Genomic DNA, 22,886 nt, shown 5'->3' with positions numbered 1-22,886 from the left:
TAGCTAATGGCCTCCTTTCCATTTTTTCATCACTGTGGCTTAAAATACCTCACCCCACTTATTTATTTATTTACTTATTTACTTATTTAAACTCAGTATCTTTTGAAGATCATCTCAGGAAGGGTCAGTTACCATGTTTAATTAGAAGTTCTCATATCATAATCTAAATTTCTGTTTCCATTAAATGGCATTTTTACAAGGAAAGGACTTTCCCTCTATTCTTTGAGTTTCCAGTGCCTAGCACACAGAATGACACTTAAAAGATAGGCTGAGCGAGGTGGCGCACGTCTGTAATCCCAGCGCTCTTGGAGGCTGAGGCGGGCAGATCACGAAATCAAGAGATCGAGACCATCCTAGCCAACATGATGAAACTCTGTCTCTACTAAAAATACAAAAATTAGCTGGGCATAGTGGTGCATGCCTGTAGTCCCAGCTACTTGGGAGGCTGAGGCAGGAGAATCACTTGAACCTGAGAAGCAGTGAGCCAAGATCCCACCACTGCACTCCAGCCTGGTGAGAGAATAAGACTCTGTCTCATAAATAAATAAAAGAGAAACAAGGTGTTTGTTGATTGAAATGCATTGATTGAGTTCTTTGGTTACTTCTAGGTCTGATAGTCTAGGATTCGGGGAGAGGCTGAGGAAAATCTTTAACTAGATGGGAGGGCTTGGGGTCCTTGGGTTTTCAAGAGTATAGAAAAAGGTTGCATTAGCCCCACCTACATTATTTGTTTTATCTTCCCCACTTCCTGGCTATGTCCACTAAATCTCTAGGATGTCGACATTTTGCCTGGATGTGGATGTCGGAAGCATTCATCTTCTTTCTTCTTGTTACTCTGAACTCTTTTTTTTTTTTTTTTTCCCTGTAAAATGCAACCATCACCCTGCAAATATACTTCTCAGATACCTTCTGTTTCCCAGGCACTGTGATTCGCCTAGGCCGTACATCTCCGTGCTCTCTGCTATCATGGGGATTCCAGGCAGCAGGGGAGAGAGGGAAGCACACAGATAACCATGGTCCTGGGAGACCCCCACAAGCCTGGAGCCTACACAGGAGTGGTAGGGACACAAAGAGAATGCCCAGCTCAGTTTTGGGGGGCCAGGACCACCACACAATAAATGAGATGCTTGAATTGGGTCTTGGGGGATAAGTAGGAGTCCATGTGATGAATGAAGAGGAAGGGCTTTCCAGGCAGGAGGAACACAGCACATGCAAAGAGTCAGAGGTGTGACAGGACCCAGAGATGCTGCTTGTGCCTCAGGCAGTCAGCAATCAGGCAGCGGGGCAGCACCAACCCCACAGGGTTTGTCCCAGTAAAGCTTTGTTTTCTCTAGTCATCTGGAAACCTCTCTGGGAAATGTTTTGTAAAAGCCAAGCCATATTTATGTATTAATCGTGGTTATCATGGTTTCTAGAGCATTTTGTTAGATAGGTAGAGTCTTTTCTGCTTTTTGAAAGTAATCACTTCTAGCCTTTGTGGCTAAAAAGAGAAAACGCCAAAAAATGCCAAACTGTGGCTAGGATTGTCATATTTAATGTGAAGAGGATTTGGCCAGGAGTAGAGGAACATTCTGTATTGAACAGAACAAAGAGATTTATGGCAAGAAGATATATTGGCATTGAGCAAAGAGTTGCAGATTTAAACTGAGAAGAGAGCCACACGGCAGACAGAGTTAATGCTGGAGGTGAGCGCTCTCCTCTTTAGGTGCCTCAATGCTATTTTCACATCAAAAGCCTATTTTTGACAGTAATGGGAAAGCATAGTTGGTTCAAAGCTGTTGCAATTCAGACCCAATGAAGGCAACTTTGCTAATTTTCTCCTTATAATAATAAGTTACATCAGTTTTAAAAGTTAGCAATTTATGACACAGATAAAAGAAGCTTTTTTTTTTAAAAAAAATCCTTGAATTCTTTTACTTAGAGGCAAGTACCATAGATATTTTCTTTTCTTTTTTTTTTTTTGAGATGGAATTTCCGTTCTGTCGCCCAGGCTGGAGTGCAGTAGTGGCTTCATGGCTCACCGCAACCTCCTCCTCCTGGGTTCAAGAGATTCTCCTGCCTCAGCCTCCCAAGTAACTGAGATTACAGGTGCCTGCCACCACACCTGGCTAATTTTCATATTTTTTTAGTAGAGATGGGGGTTCATCATGTTAGCCAGGCTGATCTCAAACTCCTGACCTCAGGTTATTTGCCTGCCTTGGCCTCCCAAAGTGCTGGGATAACAGGCGTGAGCCACTATGCCCAGCCGATATGTTCTTTCAGTCCCTTTTACACATTTAATTAATTAATTTACAGGTTGCCAGCTTAGTAGTGGTAATAATCATTACTGTTATCCTGGTATGTGTACTATTATATATGTACCAGGCACCAGTCTAAGCACCCTATACATAGTAATTATTACATCCACACAATTCTAAGAAGCAAGTGCTTTTCTCATTTATCAAGTTAGGGAAACGAAGGCATATAAAGGTTAAGTAACTTGTTCAAGGTCTAATATCCAATAAGTGAAAATTCAAACTCAAACCTGGGTCCAGAGCTCACCATCTTAAAAAACTCGACTGCTTAAGCTCTTTCTCCGCTTCTCTAAAAATATAATAATATATTCTATTTTAACACATATGTATTTTAATATATATGATATCGTATTTAAGAACTTAAAATGATCTGCAGGATCTTCCTATCTTTCTATACAGTAAATCTATCTTGCCGAGTGTTAGATCCTAAGCATGTTTGTGTCATTTACAGACGCTTCATGCACGTAGCTTCTATGCCCGTGGATATTGCGGGCTGTGTTAAGCAGGCCTTTCTTGTTGGGTATTTCCTTAGTTTCTAGTTTCCCACTGTTACACAGGGTGCCCTGAGTGGCAGAAGGCACGGGGCACTCCATATACACAGCCCAGTGTGCCTCCCTGACGAGCATTTCAGAGCTGCAGATACTCACTCTGGCAGAACCTCCTGGGGTGCCACCCCTGCCTGGAGATGAAGGTGCAGGGATGGGTGGGGTCTTCACAGCCCTTTCTAGGGAGGCCCTGCCCAGCCTGGGAACGAACAAGCCCATCACATGGGTTCTACGCTGTAGCGCCTGATACTTTTGGGGAATGAGCCCAGGAACAGCTGGGAACTCTACGAGCTGACTGGAGCACCAACAGGAGTAATCCACCTCTTTGGCCTTTGTCACAAAAGATAAATGACCTTGAACCCCCTGGGTCATATTGAAGTCACTCTTGCAGGAAGTCAGTGATTCTAGCAAGAAGAGAAAAAGCAGAGTTAAAGGTATTAGCGCAATTGGAGAGGGCTCTCATGATTTATTTTCTTTCCTCTTTGAATTGGAATTTGATCAGGAGTCCTGGATTTGTAATAGTCAATTGCAACAGGGATGTAAAGAGAGCTTTGGACAGGAGCTCATGTTTCTTCCCTCCCTCCCTTCCTCCCTTTCTTCTCCTCCTCCTCCTTCCTTCCTTCCCCCCTCCCTCCCTCCCTTCTTCCTTCTTCCCTCCCTCCTCCTCTTCCTTCCTTCTTTCCTTACTTTCCCCTCCCTCCCTTCTTCCTCCCCTCCCTCTTGTTCCTCTCTCTTTTTCTCTCTTTCCTTTTTTCTTTTCTTTTATGACAGGGTCTCACTCTGTCTTCCAGGCTGGAGTACAGTGGCGCCATCACAGCTCACTGCAACCTCTGCTTCCTGGGCTCAAACAGTCTTCCCACCCCAACTTTTTAAGCAGCTGGGACTTCAGGCATGCACCACCACACCCAGCTAATTTTTATTTTTTGTGAAGATGTGGTCTCATTATGTTGCCCAGGCTGGTTTCCTGGGCTCAAGCAATCCTCTCACCTCAGCCTACCACGGTGCTGGGATTACAGGTGTGAACCATTGTGCCCAGCCAGCTGCTGTTTTCTTGAAGATTCTATAGTGGTAGCAATGGTTTAAATGAAAGAAGAGTAAGAATATGTCATCCTGGGACTCTCAAGGGAGTCTTCGTGGTTGCGGTATGTTCCGTGGTATTCACAGCAGTTATTTTAAGGGGCATGTGCTTTCACTTACGTGGCTTAGGTCAGCGCTACCTGTGGTCCTTCGGAGGCAAGCCGGCTGCCAGCTGACTGTCTTCCACTGCAAGCCCGCGTTCTTCTCCTGACCCTTTGTTCTCTGCACAGCGTACTGTGGCTCCACTCCAAGGACACAAACTTCCATGTAGTTTAAAAAGAATCAGTTTAACTACTGGTGGTTAGACAGATTGGTATGTACCTGTGTGGAGAGCACTGTGACCCAAGAGAACAACACTTCATGGCTAAGAAGACATGAAATGGTGGCATCTGCCATCTGACCCAGCAGGCACCAGGCGGATGAAGCTCCAGTTGGAAGGGCTGCTGCTGATTTTTTTTTTTTTTTTTTTTTTGGTTGTTTTGTAGCTCTGGGAGCAGATACTAGCTCTGAAACCTTTCCCCCGGCTGGCTTGGCTGCTTCTCCCTGCCGGGTGTCAGGCCGACCCGAGCCAGGCTCTACACAGCAGGGCGTTACGCGCGCCCCACGCCTCCAGGCGCAGATCAAAGGCAAAGCCCAGGAGGCGGGAGTCCCTGCACGCTTTCCACCTCTGCTGGGCTTAGGCTGCTCTTGGCTGTTTGGTCTGTGGAGTGCCTGATTGACCAGCTTTGTAAGGTACCGTTTATTTGACTTTGCAAGGGAGCACCTGCTTTGGGGGTTGGACTGGTTTGTGTTGACTTGTAATGAAGACAGCTGCAGCCTGTGTTTAGCAGAATAATAGCAAAGCACTGGTCTTTGATAAGGTGCGGGAGCGGTAAACCCAGGCAAGTCCGCTTAACCAATGGGTGTCCTTATTTTCATTGTTTGAAATGGTATCCAAAGGGGTTGCAGATAACTACTTTGTGTTCTTACAAATGACAGGCTAAGACAATTCAAAACCCTTCTTGGGCCCGGCCTGGTTGGTTCTGGAGGGAAGTTTTGGTTTCTGCTTCCCTGGCTTTATTCTGAAGGTCCTTCTCTTCCATTCTAGTTCTTACTGCAATTGGAGGGGACATGATGGCTTTGTAGTTGTATTTGAGAGCACTTCAAGATGTTCTCCAAAGAAACACTCTCTGACATTCTGTGCACAGATGTGAGAGCAGCTCGAGGCTGGGCTGTGGCTGTGGGCCAGGCAGTCTGAGTTGGAAAGACAAGCAGATTAGACACCAGTCGGCCTGGCTCGTCTCCCTTCAGTGAGTGACACCTGTGGAGTTTATGAGTTCCTCTTGGGAAAATCGGAGAAATCTACATGAGAATGATGCCTTGTTTCCTGCCAGGAGGACCGTCAAAGAGTTTATAGGATACCTTCCTGCGGTCTCAATGCGTTTATTGCCATGTCATATATTGGGGGCTGACGATTGCCCACCATTCCCATTCTCCCAGGGCTTTGGAAATGAGACAGCTTGAGAACGCAGTCCTGAGGGTATTGCTTTCTTCTAGTGTTGTCTTCTCAACTTTGGACTCACCGGAAGTAAGTCGCCATACTTGTGTGTTGACGGGGGAGTTCTTCCAGTTAGAATTTGGTTGTCAGGAAGTTGGAAGAGGAGGGAGCATGGGTCAGTGGTGTCTGGAATTTGGGGTGTTCTGGTGAGATTGGGGTGGGGTCATGCCCTGTGGCTGGCCAGGGTAGTGGCCCTGAAGGGCCAGGTTGTCAGGATTCTAGGAGAAGGCCATCTCCCTGAAGGAGATGGAACCCCAAATTGGAGGGCTCATGGTGTGTTTTGGATGTGATTCAGAATGGAGGCAGCGAGGCAAAAAGGGAAGGGAAAGGGAGGCCGGGCAGGAAGCCAGGGTTGGGGTTTCGCTCTTGTAGACCTCACTCCAGAGCATGGCTCTCCCTTCACTGCCACAATTCCTTCTGGAGGAGAAGGTGTCACACCACGTGCGGCTTTGTGCACAGGCGGGCTCTGTGGGCGTCCGCGAGTGAGTGGATGGCAAGCGAGGGGAGGCCATGAGGAGCCGAACGCTTTGCGTCCTGACCTCGCAGCTCTCTCTTCAGACCCCCATACGCTACTCTTCTCGATTACAGCCAGATCACCACGCCTCCGCCTCTTTCCAAAACCTGAGGTCAGCCAGGCTCCTCCTGCTGCTCGCCCTGCACAGATGCAGGCTTCAATCCTCTTTGAGTCCCGGTCTATTGCAGTATCCTCCTAGAAGCCTTCTTTGGAAGCCGAAGGAATTTCTCAAACACAGCCTCATCAGCCCTGCTTAACTCCTTTGGTGGGCTGACAGGGTTAATTTAAAACACCTTAGCAGGGTTTAGGCTGAGCGGGCCCCTCGTTGCCCTCCTACCCGCTGTCCCTGCGTACACATGATGCTGCAAGGACCTGTGTTACCCAGGCACACAATAGGTGTCTAAGCCCTGGGTCAAGCCGGTGCCTTGTATACCTTCTGCCTGGAATGCCCCTTCTTTTCAGCCAGCAAGCCTGTAATCATCTTTGGCGACTGAGCCTTCCATGAGGCCCGCTGAGACTGGCCTGGCAGAATTTTCCATTCCCTTCTGTGTTTCCCTCCAGGCCTTCTTGCCTGCATCTCTTCTACTTCGCATTGTTACCTGCTGACCTGCACTTCCTGTGTCTCTGTGAGCTTCTTCAGGACAGGAGCTGTGTCTATATCAGTTTCACCCTTAGCTCCAAGTGGGAATTAAATATTTCTGCCAGAGATCTAATTTAGGTTATGTGAGCATTTACCTTTGTTTAAGGCAAAATCAGGATTCCAGAAGAGGAAAGTTCTTTGCTTCTCACAGGACAGGCATAGAGCAGACCAGAAGCTGTCAATGTGTGGCTTGGGGCAGACCTGGCTCTCTGTCCTTCAGTCCCGAGACCCCGAAGGCCCCAGCTGCATGTGCTCTTGGATCTGGGGGTGGCCTGGGTGGTGGTGGAGCCAGGATCTCAGCAGCCTAGGATCACTGGCAGAGTCAACGGCCCCTCCCTTACAGATCCGCTCTCCTGTAAGAAGCTGTTCTGGGCTCTGGGAGGAATAAGGGGAAGAGGCGAGATGGGTGAACTTCCTCGCTGCATTTAGCAACCCAGTCCCCAGAGGAGACTAGACACTGACACACTGTCTGTGGCCTCAGGGAGAACAAACCCAGAGCCCAGTGAAGGTACAGTAAGAGCAAAGGGCTGGAGCGGGGGGAGGGCAGAAGGAGGAGCAGTCGATTTTGGCTTAAATATAAACTGAGAGGGAACAGACAGGAGCGGCAGAGCGGCGGGGTGGCAGTGTGCTCACCAAGGAAGAACAGACGCACATCTTGTCCTTTGATGCTCATAGGAAAAGCTCTCCTCTGGCCCTTCTGGCTTTGTCTGGAGCAGAAAACAACGAAGTGAGTTCAGGTAACACCCGGGGCAGCGGGAGTAAGCTAATTCGTCTTCTAGAATTCTAACAGGGGGCATCCCGGGGGCCTCAATTAAAGCCTCAGATGGGTTTATTTGGTGCACCTGGGCTTTAAATTCTAATGCGAATGCTTTCAGACAAGACCCCAGGTCTGTTTCTTTACAGTCCTCGCTGTAACCTGAAACACATGGTCTTCCTCTTCTAAGCTCCTTTTTAGGGGTGGTTTTCTGGGGACCTGCAGTGTCCCGGGCACCATGGGAAGTAAAGAGGTGACTGGAATAGTCCCTGCTGTCGAAGTTTGGTTGGGAAGCTAGCAGAAGTGGGGATAAGAGACCAAATGATGTAACATCTACTCAGAGTCGCATTTCAGTAGGCGTCCTCCTGAGGAAGCCAGAAGTTTAATTAATTCCATTCGGGAAACTGTTCTGTGACAGTGAATAAAATGAAGCCAAGATTAAGACTTAAGTCTCTGGTTAACATTTAGAAATGAGAATTAAAATCATTGGAATTAGAGCCCAGTGAAGGTAGGGTGGGAGCGAAGTGCTGGGGCGTGGGGAGGACAGGAGAGGGAGCAGTTGATTTTGGCTTAAATGTAAACCAAAGAGGGAACAGACGCGGCTAAGGAGCAGTGGTACGTCCACCAATAAAGAGCGGAGGTGCACATCCTGTACTTCCATAGCCAGAGGGAAAGCTCGCCTCTGGCCCCTGTTTGTTTGGTGCACCTGGGGCTTTCAATTCTAATCCAAATGCTTTCAGACAGGACCTCAGCCGATTTCTTCAGTGGGCAGTTAATTCCAATTTTAGAGAGAAAACTGGAACTTATTAACATCTATTTTTTTTTTTTTCGAGACGGAGTTTTGCTCTTGTTACCCAGGCTGGAGTGCAATGGCGCGATCTCGGCTCACCGGAACCTCCGCCTCCTGGGTTCAGGCAATTCTCCTGCCTCAGCCTCCTGAGTAGCTGGGATTACAGGCACGCGCCACCATGCCCAGCTAATTTTTTGTATTTTTAGTAGAGACGGGGTTTCACCATGTTGACCAGGATGGTCTCGGTCTCTTGACCTCGTGATCCACCCACCTCGGCCTCCCAAAGTGCTGGGATTACAGGGGTGAGCCACCACGCCCGTCCTGTTAACATCTATTTTATGCCAACTGCCCTTCATGTTAATTTAGCCCTCACTACAGCCCTGTAGGTGGTTCTTAGTAGCTCCATTTTATAAAAGAGGAAATGGAGATTCAGAGAGGATAGGTAACTTGCCCAAAGTCACACAGCTTGAAAGCAGCATAACCATGAATCAAGCCCCTGGTGGTGGTGTTGAAAAGTGCATGCTTTTACCACTACAGCAGACAGATTATGAACACTTTGCAAAGCCCACGTTTGAGAAATTTTTGATGTTGATGAAGTCCAATGATAATGAGAGTTATAATCTTATGACTTGAAGCGACCTGCTAGGCCCTCTCTGAGTCCTGCTGGTTTTGATCTAACTGGATGTTGCAACTGGGACCTGAAGAACATTGTGTTCTCGGCACCTCGTGGGCCTCAGTGGCCATGTACATACGGAGGGTTTGAACCCCTGATGTGTGCTGCTGGGTGGTGTGAAGAAATGGGTGTTGATGCCTATGTGTGAATGGGCTGGGGAGTGGGGAGGAGCTGGGTCTGAGGAGTACGCAGCACAGGGAGGCTGTGAAACTCGGGTAACATGGTTCTCATTTTACACATTCGGAAACTGAGGCTGGGTGACATTCAAGTGACTTGTCCAAGGTCACACATTTGGAACAGTTTTAAAATGTCTAATGTACAAGCCAACATACATGGCTTTATTTTTCTGAGCAAAATGACGAGTGTGCAGCACCTAGGAGCACCCAGAGCTGGGTGCTATCTTAGGAAGTGAGCCCCAGCCCGTTCCGGGACTCAGCACTGCTGTTGACAGATGGAGGCTGCATTTAGACAGAGGTGCCTCATTGCTTGGCTGGTGAAAGGTGGAGTGAAGGGACCTCAGAGAGGAGCAGGGAGATCATGTGGACCCTGATTTTGGTTGGATGCCTTACCCTTCTCGTCTGAGAGCCTTTTAAGAAAAATACATTTTTTACCTGTGGTCCAACCTTTGGATGTTCTGTTCTAAGGAGGGAAGAGGAGGGGAGGGGTCACTCTAAGGAGAGGCTAGGGCAAGAATGTTTTTCTTGGAATCGGCAGGAGCCAGAGGCTCCTGCTGTCATCCCCAGGGAAGGGCCCACGGGTGCTGAGGGTGCAGGTGGAGGAACAAACGCTGACCGCCTGTCTGTCCTCCCCTCCACCTGCCCGCCCCCCGCCTGCCTGCTCACCTCTGCGCAGGGGACGGAGGAGGCCACATTCTTAGAATGCTCTCGGATTTGTCTGGCTAGAAATATGTCTTTTTAGATGAGGCCGAGTGTTTATTCTCTTGTCGAGGCAGCGTCCCTTTTGGTAGAGCACTATCACAGAACAACCCAAGGCAATCCTTTTTGTAACCCGACAGTTTGAGCACGGCTGGACAAGTGAACACCACTTTAAAAAAGCAGCTTTAAAAAAATGCATTCTTTTCTGAAGGAAAAGGGATTAATCTTTTCAATGAATCTTTGCTTTCAATGAAGCATACTGAGGGCCATCATTGGACATTCTAAAATTGTTCCAAATGTGTGACCTTGGACAAGTCACTTGAATGTCACCCAGCCTCAGTTTCCTAATGTATAAAATGAGAACCATGTTACCTGAGTTTTAGGACTGTGCTGAAGATGAGGTAAAATTACAAATGGAAAACAAGAAAAATCTCTGCACAAAGTGGACCTGACAGATAGCGGCTATTGATTATTACTTGAAATGTTTGGGGTTTGTGTTCCTAGAGAAAATAATAAAGATATGAAGACAAAGAACACTTTTATATCCCATGCCCCGTCCCTTCCTCTGCAAAACCGAGACGGTAATACTTTTGTCATTGGGCTGTTGGAAGAAAATTTCCTGGAACACAGTACATAGGAAAGAAATACTGGTTTTCTTATTCTTCCATTCATACTCCCTCTTCCAATAAATTAATCACACCTACATAATATATATGTATATAACATATGTCCTTACAGATTTCTAAGAACATGGACCACATGCTTTTATATGCTTATATGTGGTTTATGAATGCATGGACCACAGTATATATTATTTGCATTATAAAATACATAACTAATTGAATGAATGGATAACTTGTATATACACTGAGGTTCTGATATTTTTATGCGCTTGCTTGGGATACAGTGCTGTAACACAGAAGCCTTGCGAGCTTTCTCATGTGCTTCTGGAGGGATAGGCAGAACCCATTCCGGAAATAATTGCAGGACTTCCTTGGCTCCCAGGATAATGAAGACCCTGCTCTGCCCAGGAGGACGTCTCACTTGTCAGGTGAATGCAGGCTTGGCCTTTTTAGGCTGGGTCTCCAGTGCTGTCCTTTAGAACTTTAGAAATATACCTTAACTTTCTATAAAATCAGGAAGTGTCTTGCCACTACTAGAAGAGGCACCAGAAGGTAATGATAATACAGATTTATAACTCTGAAAATGTGGATGTCTGAGAATTTTACATTCTGCTAGTTGAAACTTTTTTTTGAAACAGCTTCTCACTCTGTCACCCAGGCTGGAGAGCAATGGCTGTATCTTGGCTCACTGCAACCTCTGCCTCCCAGGCTCAAATGAGTCGCCTACCTCAGCCTCAGGTGTAGCTAGGATTACAGGCATGCCACCACGCCTGGCTGTTTTTTTGTATTTTTAGTAGAGATGGGGTTTCACCATGTTGGCCAGGCTGGTGTTGAACTCCTCACCTTAAATGATCTGCCTGTTTCGGCCTCTCAGAGCATTGGGATTCCAGGTGCTAGTTTAAATTTCTTAACATTACTTTTCATGGAAGAGATTCTTTGGAGACTGGCTTTCATTTCCAGACCAGGCATTAGCTGTGTGTCTTCAGACAGGTCCAAGCTTTCCAAGTCTTACTTTCTTAGTTTCTTCATATAGGATAAAAGTGGGGAGAGAAGTAACTTTCAGACAGGGCTGTTGCCAGGATTAAATGGGATAATTCTTCACAGGTGTCCTTCCTTTGATACTGGTCTGCAGGCAACCATGATCCTCAGTTGCTCTTCTACTGAGATTCCTTGTAATGTCTGTATTCTATTCTTGCCTGCCTTTCATTTATTTTTTAAAATGTGTCCATCCTTTTTCAATACATATAAATCTGTGCATATTTATATGTATTGATATAATACATATAAAAAGTTAAAATGAAAAATGAAAATGAAAAACCTATTTCTACCCCAGTTCCTGCTTCCTAGAGGCAACCATTTCTAAATTCTTTACTTTTTTTCCCTCTGGACTTACCTCTTTATTTGCAAATAACAACTGGCATTGCAATTTCCTGTTTGTGTCAAGGCCATCTTTTCATTCTTACTGTGGAATATGAGAATTTAGCTTTCTTATTTCTACTTCTTTCCTTCTAGCTCAAAAACATACTCTTAGCCAGGTACAGTGGCTCACTCCTGTAATCTAAGTGCTTTGGGAGGCTGAGACAGTAGAATTGCTGGAGCCCAGGAGTTTGAGACCAGCCTGGGCAATCTAGCAAGACCCCCGTCTTTACAAAAAAAAAAAAAAAAAAGTTATCTGGATATGGTGGCATGTTCCTGTAGTCCCAGCTACTCAGGAGGCTGAGGTGGGAGGATTGCTTGAGCCTAGGAGTTTGAGGCTACAGTGAGTTCTGACTGCACCACTGCTCTACAGCTGGACAACAAGCAAGACCCTGTCTCCAAAAACAAAAAAAACACACATTCTCACATGCACACAGCCAGACGTGTACACACATGTGCATATACCTAAACACATATACACACACATGCACACGCCCAGACATATGCACACACATGCATATACCTAAAGGCATGTGCACACACGTGCACATATCCAGATACATACACATACATCTGCCCTTCCCTTTCTCATTCTTCCAAAATAGTTGCATCAAAACTTTGGTTGAACCAGCACTCACCATAGACTTATAGTGCACGTAACTAAAATTTCAGTCATTGTACATCTTATTTTTCCTGCAGCTACTAATTCTCTTTTTTGGTGTAAATTTTTATGAACCTGTCAATAATACATCCCCATATTCTGATAGAACTTGAAAACTCCTTTCAATATAATTGAACACACTGGATAATGAAATCTGTTACCCTGTTTTCTTCTTGGAGACCTCCTTCCTGGAGCCATCTGTCCCTGTTCCAGTGTGGCTCGTTTAGCTGTCCTCATCATCACCTCATGAGGTCCCCTCTCCTTCTCTCCTCTGTTGGATCCCCGGTCCTGGCCCTCTGGCTTCATAAAACTTAATTTACGCCACTCCCGAGTAGCTTCTTGAGAAAGTGAACTTGGGAGATAAATTGTTCTGAAATTTTGCATTTCTGAAAATGGTTTTCCTCTACTCTCACTTTATTATTTTGGTTGGGTATAGAATTCTAGGTAGGAAATAATTTTCTCTCAAAAATTTCAGGGCATTATTTCATTATTTCCTAGTGTCCAGTATTGCTGCTGAGAAATCCAAAGTCATCCTGATTTTTTTAAGCTCCTGAATGTGACCTGTTGCTTCTTTACCTCTGTTTATCTCCAGTGTTCTAAAATTTCATGGAAGATGCCTTCATGTATACCCTTTTCATTTGTTGTGCTTGGCTCTTGATGGGTCCTTTAAATCTGGAAATATATGTTTTTCAGCTCTGAAAAATATTCTTTGGGAATATCATTTTCTCCTTTCTCTTTTTTTATTCTTCTAGAACTCCTTCTGAGCCTCATGGATTGATCTTCCAGTTGTCTTTTTCCCCCTATGAACTCCCAAAGAGTTTATTTTCTAATAGAATAAAGACATTAAAAGGAAACATTAAAATGTTTTCTCTTTGTGGGTGTTCAGTATCTGTTAAGTCCTTTCCTAGCTAACATCTTACTTTTCTTACTTTAAGATGAAAAAAAGAGAATGATTAAATGTATAAATAGGAGCCACATTAATGAAACGTTTCAGAGTAGCCTTCAGTGTGGCCAAGAGTAGCTATTTTTCTCTTGTTTTGGAAATAACATGGTAGGAAAATGACATTGAAAACTACCAAAAACATTTCAGTTTAGTACTATAATTGTCCTGGTATGCAACACAAAAGTATTTCAATTTTCTATTTTTTTCCATTCTTTCCATTCTTCAACTTTGCCTTGTGGCCCTTCTACTGAAGTTTAAATTTCTGTTATCATTTAAACAGTTTTTAAGAATTTCTTGTTTTCCGCATGTTTACTTTTTATAGCATTCTGTTCTTGTTTTGTGGATACGCTATCCTTCTGAAGATATTAGTTGTGGCAGATGTGTTTTCTTTGTGGTTTTTGTTGCCTCTCTTTTGTCTCTTTGTTTCTTTTAATGTCTACCTTTTTGTTTGTTTGTTTATTTTACTGCAAAATAATGTCTATCTTTTATATTTAAGGATTTTCTCAAAAGCCTTGTGATGCTGATGATCTTTGGATGTCTCCCTATTTTTAAGTTAAGCAAAGAAAGTTGCTGGTTGGCCACGTGCGGTGGCTCATGCCTGTAATCCCAACACTTTTGGAGGCTGAGGCAGGTGGATCACCTGAGGTCAGGAGTTCGAGACCAGCCTGGACAACGTGGTGAAACCCCATCTCCAATAAAATACAAAAATTAGCCAGGCAAGGTGGCAGGTACCTGTAATCCCAGCTATTCGGGGAATAAGGCAAGAGAATCACTTAAACCTGGCAGGCAAAGGTTGTAGTGAGCCGAGATCATGCCATTGCACTCCAGTCTGGGAAACAAGAATGAAACTCTGTCTCAAAAAAAAAAAAAAAAAAATGTTGCTGGTTGACTGCTGGGCCTCACAGATGATTAGATATGAATCTGTTATATTGAGAGTACCCCCAGTTTTGAATATCTGTCCCTCCTTAAGCCTGATAGCATTTTAGGGGAGCCAAATGGGAGAAAAGGAATGAGAGAAGGGACATTGCATCATTTGAGTCAGTTCCCCTGTTTTCACCCCTGCATCTCATACTTGTTGCCAGCTCTATGTCCAAGGGTCCAGATTCTCTTTGGTTTAATTTGTCCTGAGTACACTTCCAGACTTCTGCAGAGAAGGAGAAGGGGATGCCTGGGAAGGGAGAGGGAGTTCCCCCTGTTCTTCAGCCCTACTTTTCACCTTGTTGCCTGGAATTCCTAAGCCTTCTCTGGGTTCTGTCCATTTGAATTGGTTTGCTTCTCAGGATGCCTTACCCAATTCAGGACTGGGCTTTAGTTCTGACTCTTTCCAAGTCTAGCCCTTCTTCTCCTCTGCTTTGAATCTTGTCTGCTGTGATTTTCTCTCCTGTTTCTTTGTCTTTGTGTGTTTATACCTGCACATTCCTTCACTGTCCTTTTAGTGAGGTTTGAAGGGACTAGAGATGGCGCCTGTTCTCCGTTAGTCTCATTTCACCAGAAGCCTCCTCTCTTTGTTCCTGCCTCTAATAGTTCCTCATCTTCCTCGAAGCTTCTGCCCTGCACTTACTCTGATGGAACTTTAACTCAACCTAAAAATTCTCATTCTCCCCGAGTCCTCTAAAGGTCACAGTTAAATTTAGCAGTGCCATGGGAAGAGAATAGCTCAGGTCCATGGCCCAGCCATCGCATGTTGAGATAGCTCACCATTGCCACTTCAGACTGACCTGGGTCAGTTGGCTTCATCTGGTCAAGCCCATGGGTGCATCTGGATTCAGAAGGGCCAGTGGAAGTTAGGTACTGGTTCTGGGATTTGAGCTGACATGGAGCTATGTTCGAGGTTGATTTGGTGAAACAAACCCACATCTGATCACCTCCCATGAAGCCCACCAGGCAACCAGTTGCATCTCCATGTACTGAGTTTCCAAGCAACTTTTTGTGCTTCCCTCTTAAAGATAAACAGATATCAGAGGTCCTATTGAAAGAGTGTTCTCCCGGCCTTCTGCCTGGAGGTCTTCCCTCCAATTTTATCCCAGTCATTTCTGTTTGATTGACCTGCCAAAAACATTACTTATATTATCATCAGTTCCTTGTTCTGTGGCTCCAGGGAGTGTCTGCTGCCTATACAGTGTCTAGTTTTTGCCCTGAGTTTGTTTTTGTCATTCTATCACTATGTCATCTTGTAAACAATTTACTCTTAGGCAGATGATTCCTTTTTTTTTTTGAGATGGAGTCACACTGTCACCCAGGCTGGAGTGCAGTGGCATGATGCCGGCTCACTGCAACCTCCACCTCCTGGGTTCAAGCAATTCTCCTGCCTCATCCTCCTGAGTAGTTGGGATTACAGGCGTGTACCACCACGCCCACCTAATTTCTATATTTTTAGTAGAGACGGGGTTTCACCATGTTGGTTAGGCTTGTCTCGAACTCATGACCTCATGATCTACCTGCCCCAGCCTCTCAAAGTGCCAGGATTACAGGCATGAGCCACTGCACCTGGCCACTTGTTTCTTTTTGTAGAGTGTGTCTGCTTCCTTGGAGTTTTCATGCCTTTGCACTTCCCTGCCCATTTCTCAAATGCTGTTCTGATTTTTTCCCGAAAATATTCTACTCATCCCTGCTGCCCTGCTTCCAGGACCAGCCTCATTGACAACCCAAATTCTCACTGATTTTTCCCACTTTAAGTTGTAGCACTTATGGACAATAGTACCTTTTTGTCACTCGTCATTTATCATCTGAAATTCTTTTCCTGTGAATATCAGATTTAATTAGAAATTAACGGTCATGTACTGACTACACCCTGTCTCTCTTACTCTCCATAATGAGCAATCAGTTTTTCTAAGTGCCCATTTTACAGATAAGAACACAAAGGCCTAGTGATTAAATCATTGTGTGGGGTTGTGTATTCTCTTTACAGACTAGTACAGCCAGGCTTTGGTGCATTAAGGTAAAGGCTGTGGTTCGACCATCATCACTGCCCTGATGGGCACTGCTGCAGTTTCTGGTGTGTTCAGAGCATCACACACCAGCCTTGAGATACTGGTCCAGGCCTTGGAATGCGGGCAGCGGGTGTGATGTGTTCGGGTATGGAAGAAATCCCACAGGCAGTTTGCGGACTCGTGTAACTGCAGCAGGGGTCTAGCAAAGACCATGGACAGAGAGCGAGTGCTGAGGGCCAGGCCAGGGAAAGAAGGACCAGCCCAAGGAGGGCTTTTGTAGGTGTTGTCTTCACCCCATGTGGCATCTGGAAGAACTGAAGCTTTAGTGTTTGACCCTGAACTAGACTCTTCTCTGTCTGTGTCTTTAGGTCTTCACTGGTCAAATGCAGGATCCCAGTGTGTTAAAGAACTCCAGATGTGCCTCCATGGCAGGCCTGGTCTGGCCCGAACCTTCCTCACCCAGCAGTCAGGGCCTGTCTGTGAGGTAGAGCACTGCCATGCTATCTAGGGAGTCCCCACACATTCAGGTTATGGTCACAATGGAATAACAGAGCTGCGGCTTTTAATACTGTTGTAATGACTCCGCATGCTTCTTTAGTGGCATATACTTATTGTTGTGATGTAAACTCGTCATTAGATAGGGAGTGGCATTTTCTCTTTCACTCTTTGCTTAGACATTAAAACTCTGATGTTTGCTAGCGCTATAACGTTTTAATTTTGTGAGCGGGAAAACTTTACTGACCCGGTATGATGGCTCACTCACGTCTGTGGTCCCAGTGCTTGTGCCCAGGAGTTTGAGAACAGCCTGGGCAACACAGCGAAACCCTGTCTCTACAAGGAATGTGAAAATTAGCTGGAGGTGATGGCATGTGTCTGTGGTGCCAGCTACTTGGGAGGCTGAGGCGGGAGGATCAGAGGTTGCAGAGCCGAGATCATGCCACTGCACTCACTCCAGCCTGGGCAACAAAGTGAGATCCTGTTTAAAAAAACAAACGAAAACCCCACTTTGCTATGCCATGTTATTGTTGTTGTTGTTTTTTTTTTTAACTTCTCTCTTTCTCCATCTTTCCTTCATTCTACTTTTTTTTCAGCAAGCATTTCTGCAGACTATGCATCTCTAGATTCAAATGTATCATTTATAAAATGGGCTTCATCATTCCTCTCCCATGGCTGCCATGTGTGTGAAGCATGAACGTGCCCGGCACCTTGCATGCAGTGTCTGGACAGTGAATATTACTTTTCCTCCTTCCCCTGTATTGCCCTGTCCACATCAGGCCTAGATGTCCCTTCGCTGCTGGCATCTTCCAGGTGCCAATCAGCTGTCAGGTGAGCTGAACAGGACCTTGGGCAGGGATGGTCTGGATGCCCCAATGAGTTCTTTCCATCAGAGGATGTGATTCTGCAGGGGCTCCATGTAAAACGAGTCTGACTTAAAGCTGCTTCCTGTGTGCCTTAAGCTCTGTAGACAAAGATGCTGTGGAAATAGAAGGCATTTGGGGTGTTATTAGTTGGCGGCAGCTTTAAACACACCACCCTGAGTTGAGAATAATGCAGGTGTCCCCAGAGGCGGCTGGCAACCCCACAGTCAAAAAAGCAGACAAGAGGACCCTGCAGCCTCTTCTGTTCTCTCTCCTGTTAGGCTACTCCCCCAGCGTCTGACCTCTCTTTCAGGAACACTTTCTTTTTGTTGGGGCTAATTCCCCAAGCAATCCTCCCCTAGCTCATTTCCCCAGGCTATAAGCAGAGGCTGACGAAGGGGCCCTGTGGTCAGGAGTTATTGCCACAAGCAGGAAGTGGTTAACGCTTTCCATTTACTTTTAGTTGGAAGAGGAAAGGCTGAATCTTCCTTACAATAGGGGCAGGAAATCAACGTGACTATACCAGTTATTAGACCTTCCAGAGGGAAAACAGCTCTTGCAGGGCACCAAGGATGACATCTTGTAGCTACTCTGCCACCAACAGAATAAGGACCAGGGGAATTTATTACATATGTTCTGAGTTGGAGTGGGTGGGAGATCTCGCCTGGCTGGTGAAGCCAGTCACATAACCGACATGTGTGCAGTCATTGTAGATGAAGGCAGGAAACTGCCATTTTGTGGTCATTTCAGTGCCGGTGCGATGTGCCATTTTGTAAGTTGAATGCTCTAAAGATGAACAGGATGTTAGACAAGAGACAAACAAAGATATAGAACAGTTGAATAATCTGATCGATTTCCTTTCATTTCTTGAAGAGTTGACGAATGTCTTTTCTCATATCTGTAAAACTCCAGCAGGACTATGGCAAAAAGAAACCCTTAACAAGTTTTCAAAAGTAGAGTTTCTAAAGACCACAGTCTTGATTATAATCTTTTAAAAACTGGTAAATAATATGAAACTGAACTCTCCTCCCCCCAGCTACTGTCTTGACTATTTACTAAACACACACTCCTGTATAATTAATGGAGCAAAGAGGGAATCAGAGGGAAGTTATAAACTGTCTAGAAAGAAATGAAAAAGAGAACACTTCATACTAAACCTTGTACCATAGCCAAAAAGGTGCCCAGAGGATAATGTATAGCCTCGAATGTCTTCGTTGTTAATGAAGGTGAAAAATAAAGATGATAATAAAGTAACGATTTTGAAAAGTTTAGAAAAAGCACAAATTAAAGCAAAAGGAAATAAAACAGAAAAATAGCTAATTGTAATGAAATAGAAAATAAATGGAAAACATCAGAGACATATACACATTTAAATGCCTGTTCTTGGGAAGGACGAAAAATAGAAATTTAATCATATGTGTGATCAGAGAAAAATGTCTGAACAAATATCAGCATTTTCACTTGATGGAAACGGCCATTAAAATTATTCAAAAAACATTTGCAAGAGGGTTGAGCAAAATGCCTACGTCAAGGAAAAAATAAATAAAAACGTGTATTATAAAATGATTATAATCATATGAATACAATCTCCCATCCCTTCCCACCCACAAGTTCTGACATCTAAAACAATACATCAAAATACATCAGTGGGGGCCGGGCACGGTGGCTCACACCTATAATCCCAGCACTTTGGGAGGCCGAGATGGGTGAATCACGAGGTCAAGAGTTCGAGACCATCCTGGTCAACATGGTGAAATCCCGTCTCTACTAAAAATACAAAAATTAGCTGGGGATGATGGTGTGCACCTGTAGTCCCAGCTACTCAGGAGGCTGAGGCAGGAGAATTGCTTGAACCCAGAAGGCGGAGGTTGCGGTGAGCCAAGATCGCGCCATTGCACTCCCGTCTAGGTAACAGCAGCAAAACTCTGTCTCAAAAAACAAAAACAAAAACAAAATACATCAGTGGGAACCAAGTATTGATTCCTTCAAAACACAGATGAATCTTAGAAATATTGCGCTAATGTTAGATAGAAGCCAGTCACAAAAGACCTCATACTGAATGATTCCATTTATACAAAGTGTCCGGAATGAGCAAATCTATAGAAACAGAAAATAAATTAATTGTTGCTTCCAGCTGGAGGGGTTGGAGGGTTGCAGAGTGATGGGTCTGGGGTCTCCTTTCCGGGAGATGAAAGCATTCTAACACTGATCGTAGGGTGGTTGCATGACATTGAATACGCGAAAAACCGTTGCGTTGTCTAAGTGGTAAAGTATATGAATTACATCTCAAGCTGCTATAGAAAAAAAATCAGTGGCTCTCTGTAATTTTGGGGGGAACAGAAAATAAATCTCTCGGGGGATAGAAGTGTCAGTGATTTTCTTTGTTTTCTCACTCCACTGTGATTTCCAGGTTTTCCAGATGTAATTCTGTATTACTTGAATCACGGAAACATTTAGTAGATTAAAAAACATTTTAAAGGAAGGATGAGACTAATCAGCCTTTTACCAGCAAAGGCAATAATGGGAGACCTGCTAGCTTATCTTCTGGGAAGGTGGGGCTGGGGGGAGGCCGGCTCTTCTAATCCTCAAATCTGGGGACTGGTTGTGGTAGATTGCTCAGTCGCTGTCACTTACAAGAGTGTCGAAGGGCCGTTTGTAAGCAGGTCATGGAAAATGAAACGTCATCCGTCTGGGAACTCTCAGGGGCAGGAGCGCATCTCTGGGAAAAGTGGGGATGGCAAGAGGCAGCTCCTAGTGAAATATGCTAAAAGGTGTCGGGCTCTGCTGAGTGCGAAATTAGAGAAAGCTGTTACTTATATAACTTCCTGTAATTGCCTGGCAGTAGCTGCAGCTGAGGACGGCCGCCCTCTCCTCCTCTCTGCTGAGCGGAGGTCACACGGCCCTTCCTAGTTGCAGCGGTTTCACCTTCTAACCTTGTGTGGAGTCAGGCTTTTGCACTGAATCTGAGATGCCATTTTAAACAGAAGACTCCATCCTCTTGAAGATGGGAAATTCTTACGCTGGACAGCTGAAGACGACACGCTTTGAAGAGGTCCTGCACAATTCCATCGAGGCATCCCTGCGGTCCAACAACCTGGTGCCCAGGCCCATCTTCTCCCAGCTGTACTTGGAAGCTGAGCAGCAACTTGCGGCGCTAGAAGGTAGGAGACGCACAGTGCTTTTGTTTGTGTATTTCTTTTATTGTGCACAGTTAATGTTCGCACCAGAACGTGAAACTCTTTTCTTTATATAAAAAACATTGCATCTAGCAGAAAAGAATTATCAGAAAAAAAATTGTGCACAAGTTCTTACTTTGGCTAAAATGTAAATAAGTTTCAGCCATAAAGTTGCAAGAAATGAAATTGTTCATTGAATCAGTAGGAGAAAGAAAGAGGACAAATTGTTTTCAATCGGTTGTTACTTACACTCTTACTAGAAGGTTTGACATTTTCACTTGGAAAAGCAAATTTTAACACGCCTTTGACCCTCAGCAATACATTCCTTCTCTTTGTCCTGTGCTTCGTGGCTATATCTTTGCAAAGTAATAGGTACGAGAGCTCTTATAAACTTTTCAAACCCAAAAGCAGACCTTTATAAATTTAATATATGCCAAGAATAAGCAATTAAATTCTCTTCGGGTATGGCGCTGACTTCTTAGAGTTTACTTAATTATGCAGAGAATGAAATGATTCTTTTTTTTATAGCCATGTGTTTTCATGTCAGAAGCAATCTCTCAGCGATGCACAGTATGAGATAACTCTGTTATGGAAGTTCTTTTTTTAAGTTGATGTCTTTGACTTGAAGTTACCCGCAGACTTCACTTAGCTATTGAAATGAAAAGGGGCTGTGCTTTAAAATGAAAATGAATTAACTACAGTTAAAGAAGAAAGCACTCAGTGAGCCAGGCCTCGTGCTAGGATGGTCTCCCCATGCGTGAGTGTGTATGTGGAAGGGGATGGTGGGGTTGGAGAGAATTGCACCTGGAAAAAAACAAGGAGGTGCTTGTCTGCTTGTCTTCAAGGTCCACCCCCCCCCCCCGACCCCGACCCCCTGCCCCCACCCCCACCCCACCCCCGCCCCCGCCCCCACCCCCGCCCCCGCACTGAGCTTGTGTGAGATTTAGTTCCTTATTCTAGCAGGGAGGCATTTCTGTGTCATTATTTAAAACATCCTCACAAAATTAACCTTGCAAATGGCCCTTCTAAACCCCTGGAAGAACCGGACCTGTCTCTCAGAGAAACCAGACTGTGGTGAAAACCATGCATTGGGAAAACCACTAATTCTCTGGTGTTCACATCAAAGGCACTGCTGTTTTCTGCCATAGGAGACATGCTTGTGACTTTATGGGGAGCTGAGGAATGGCTGGAGGGTATCTGATGGACTGTTTTTGGCCAGTTGAAAGACTTTGGTGGAATATGAATTACCTGGTCATCCTCTGCTTCTATAGTATTGAAAAGCTTTGTGGCTAGTGATGGGTTAATAATTGTGATATTGATGGTAACGTTTATTTAAGCGATACCTTAATATCCGCAAAGTGTTTTCACCTCCCGAGGTGAAGTGATTGAATATGTGATTTGGGAAGATGGAAGGTTGGCTCCTGGACGCTTGAGTGGCTGAGCAGCTGTTGCATACTCTGCTTTGGCCAAGCTCTGAGATAAAAAGGGGACAGACAAGGGGTGGAGCAGACTCGGGGCTGCCCTCAGTGGGAGAGAGAAGTAGAAAGCCCTTTGAGGGTCCCAAATCAGCTTTCCCTCCTGTTTAAAGATCTTGACAGATGCTTTCTGCCCATCTCTAACTGGGAGGCTACGCGTGACATTCCGACAGCTCAGGGTGCCGTTGTCTGCTGATGGACATGTGGTACTGTCCAGGGACAGCTCTGGGGCTTAGAGCTTCACTCCTCTGGTGCTGGGGTCAAAGGTTCCCTGCCAGCTGTCATTGGCTTGTCCAGCTTGTTGGTAAGAAAACTGGAACAAGCCCTATGATTTTCCCATTTGTCTGACGAACAGAAGAGAAAAGTCCTCTGAGAGTTTGGTTTTCTAGTACAGGAAACCAAGGGGGCTGAGGGGGGCTGGTGGGAAGAGACAGACTCTTTTTGGTTTGCTAAATGTTACCATAAACCAAGCACTTCGCTAGAGCCCCTGCTTTCTGCACAGTCAAACGTGGCCAGACAGGCTTATCCAGGCCATATCTTGTTTTATCTGTCTGTCGGGGTTTCTTATCTCACGGCTGGCCTTCCTCAGACAATGACATTAAAGA

General features: G+C 45.2%; 1 protein-coding gene across 20 annotated transcripts in view; it reads left to right on the top strand.

The window, feature by feature from the left end:
* The window catches only part of GREB1 (growth regulating estrogen receptor binding 1), a 161,887-nt gene that overhangs the window by 55,662 nt on the left and 83,339 nt on the right, over positions 1-22,886 (top strand). For 13 of the 20 annotated variants that reach the window (XR_013526164.1, XR_013526165.1, XM_078348497.1 and 10 more), the window contains exon 2: positions 20,615-20,791. Coding sequence is in view for 18 of the 20 variants with exons in the window: in XM_078348497.1 (XP_078204623.1) it covers positions 20,635-20,791 (157 nt within the window). In the remaining 2 variants the exon portion in view is untranslated. Of the gene's footprint in view, positions 1-4,424; positions 4,649-5,003; positions 5,484-7,210; positions 7,345-20,614; positions 20,792-22,886 lie in introns of those variants that run through there. The other 7 variants (XM_078348503.1, XM_078348495.1, XM_078348502.1 and 4 more) reach the window with 4 other exon arrangements.

This window comes from Callithrix jacchus, chromosome 14 (genome assembly GCF_049354715.1).
Source record: "Callithrix jacchus isolate 240 chromosome 14, calJac240_pri, whole genome shotgun sequence".
In the NCBI taxonomy this organism is placed as follows: domain Eukaryota; kingdom Metazoa; phylum Chordata; class Mammalia; order Primates; family Cebidae; genus Callithrix; species Callithrix jacchus.
This window is presented reverse-complemented; position numbering and strand designations above follow the sequence as displayed.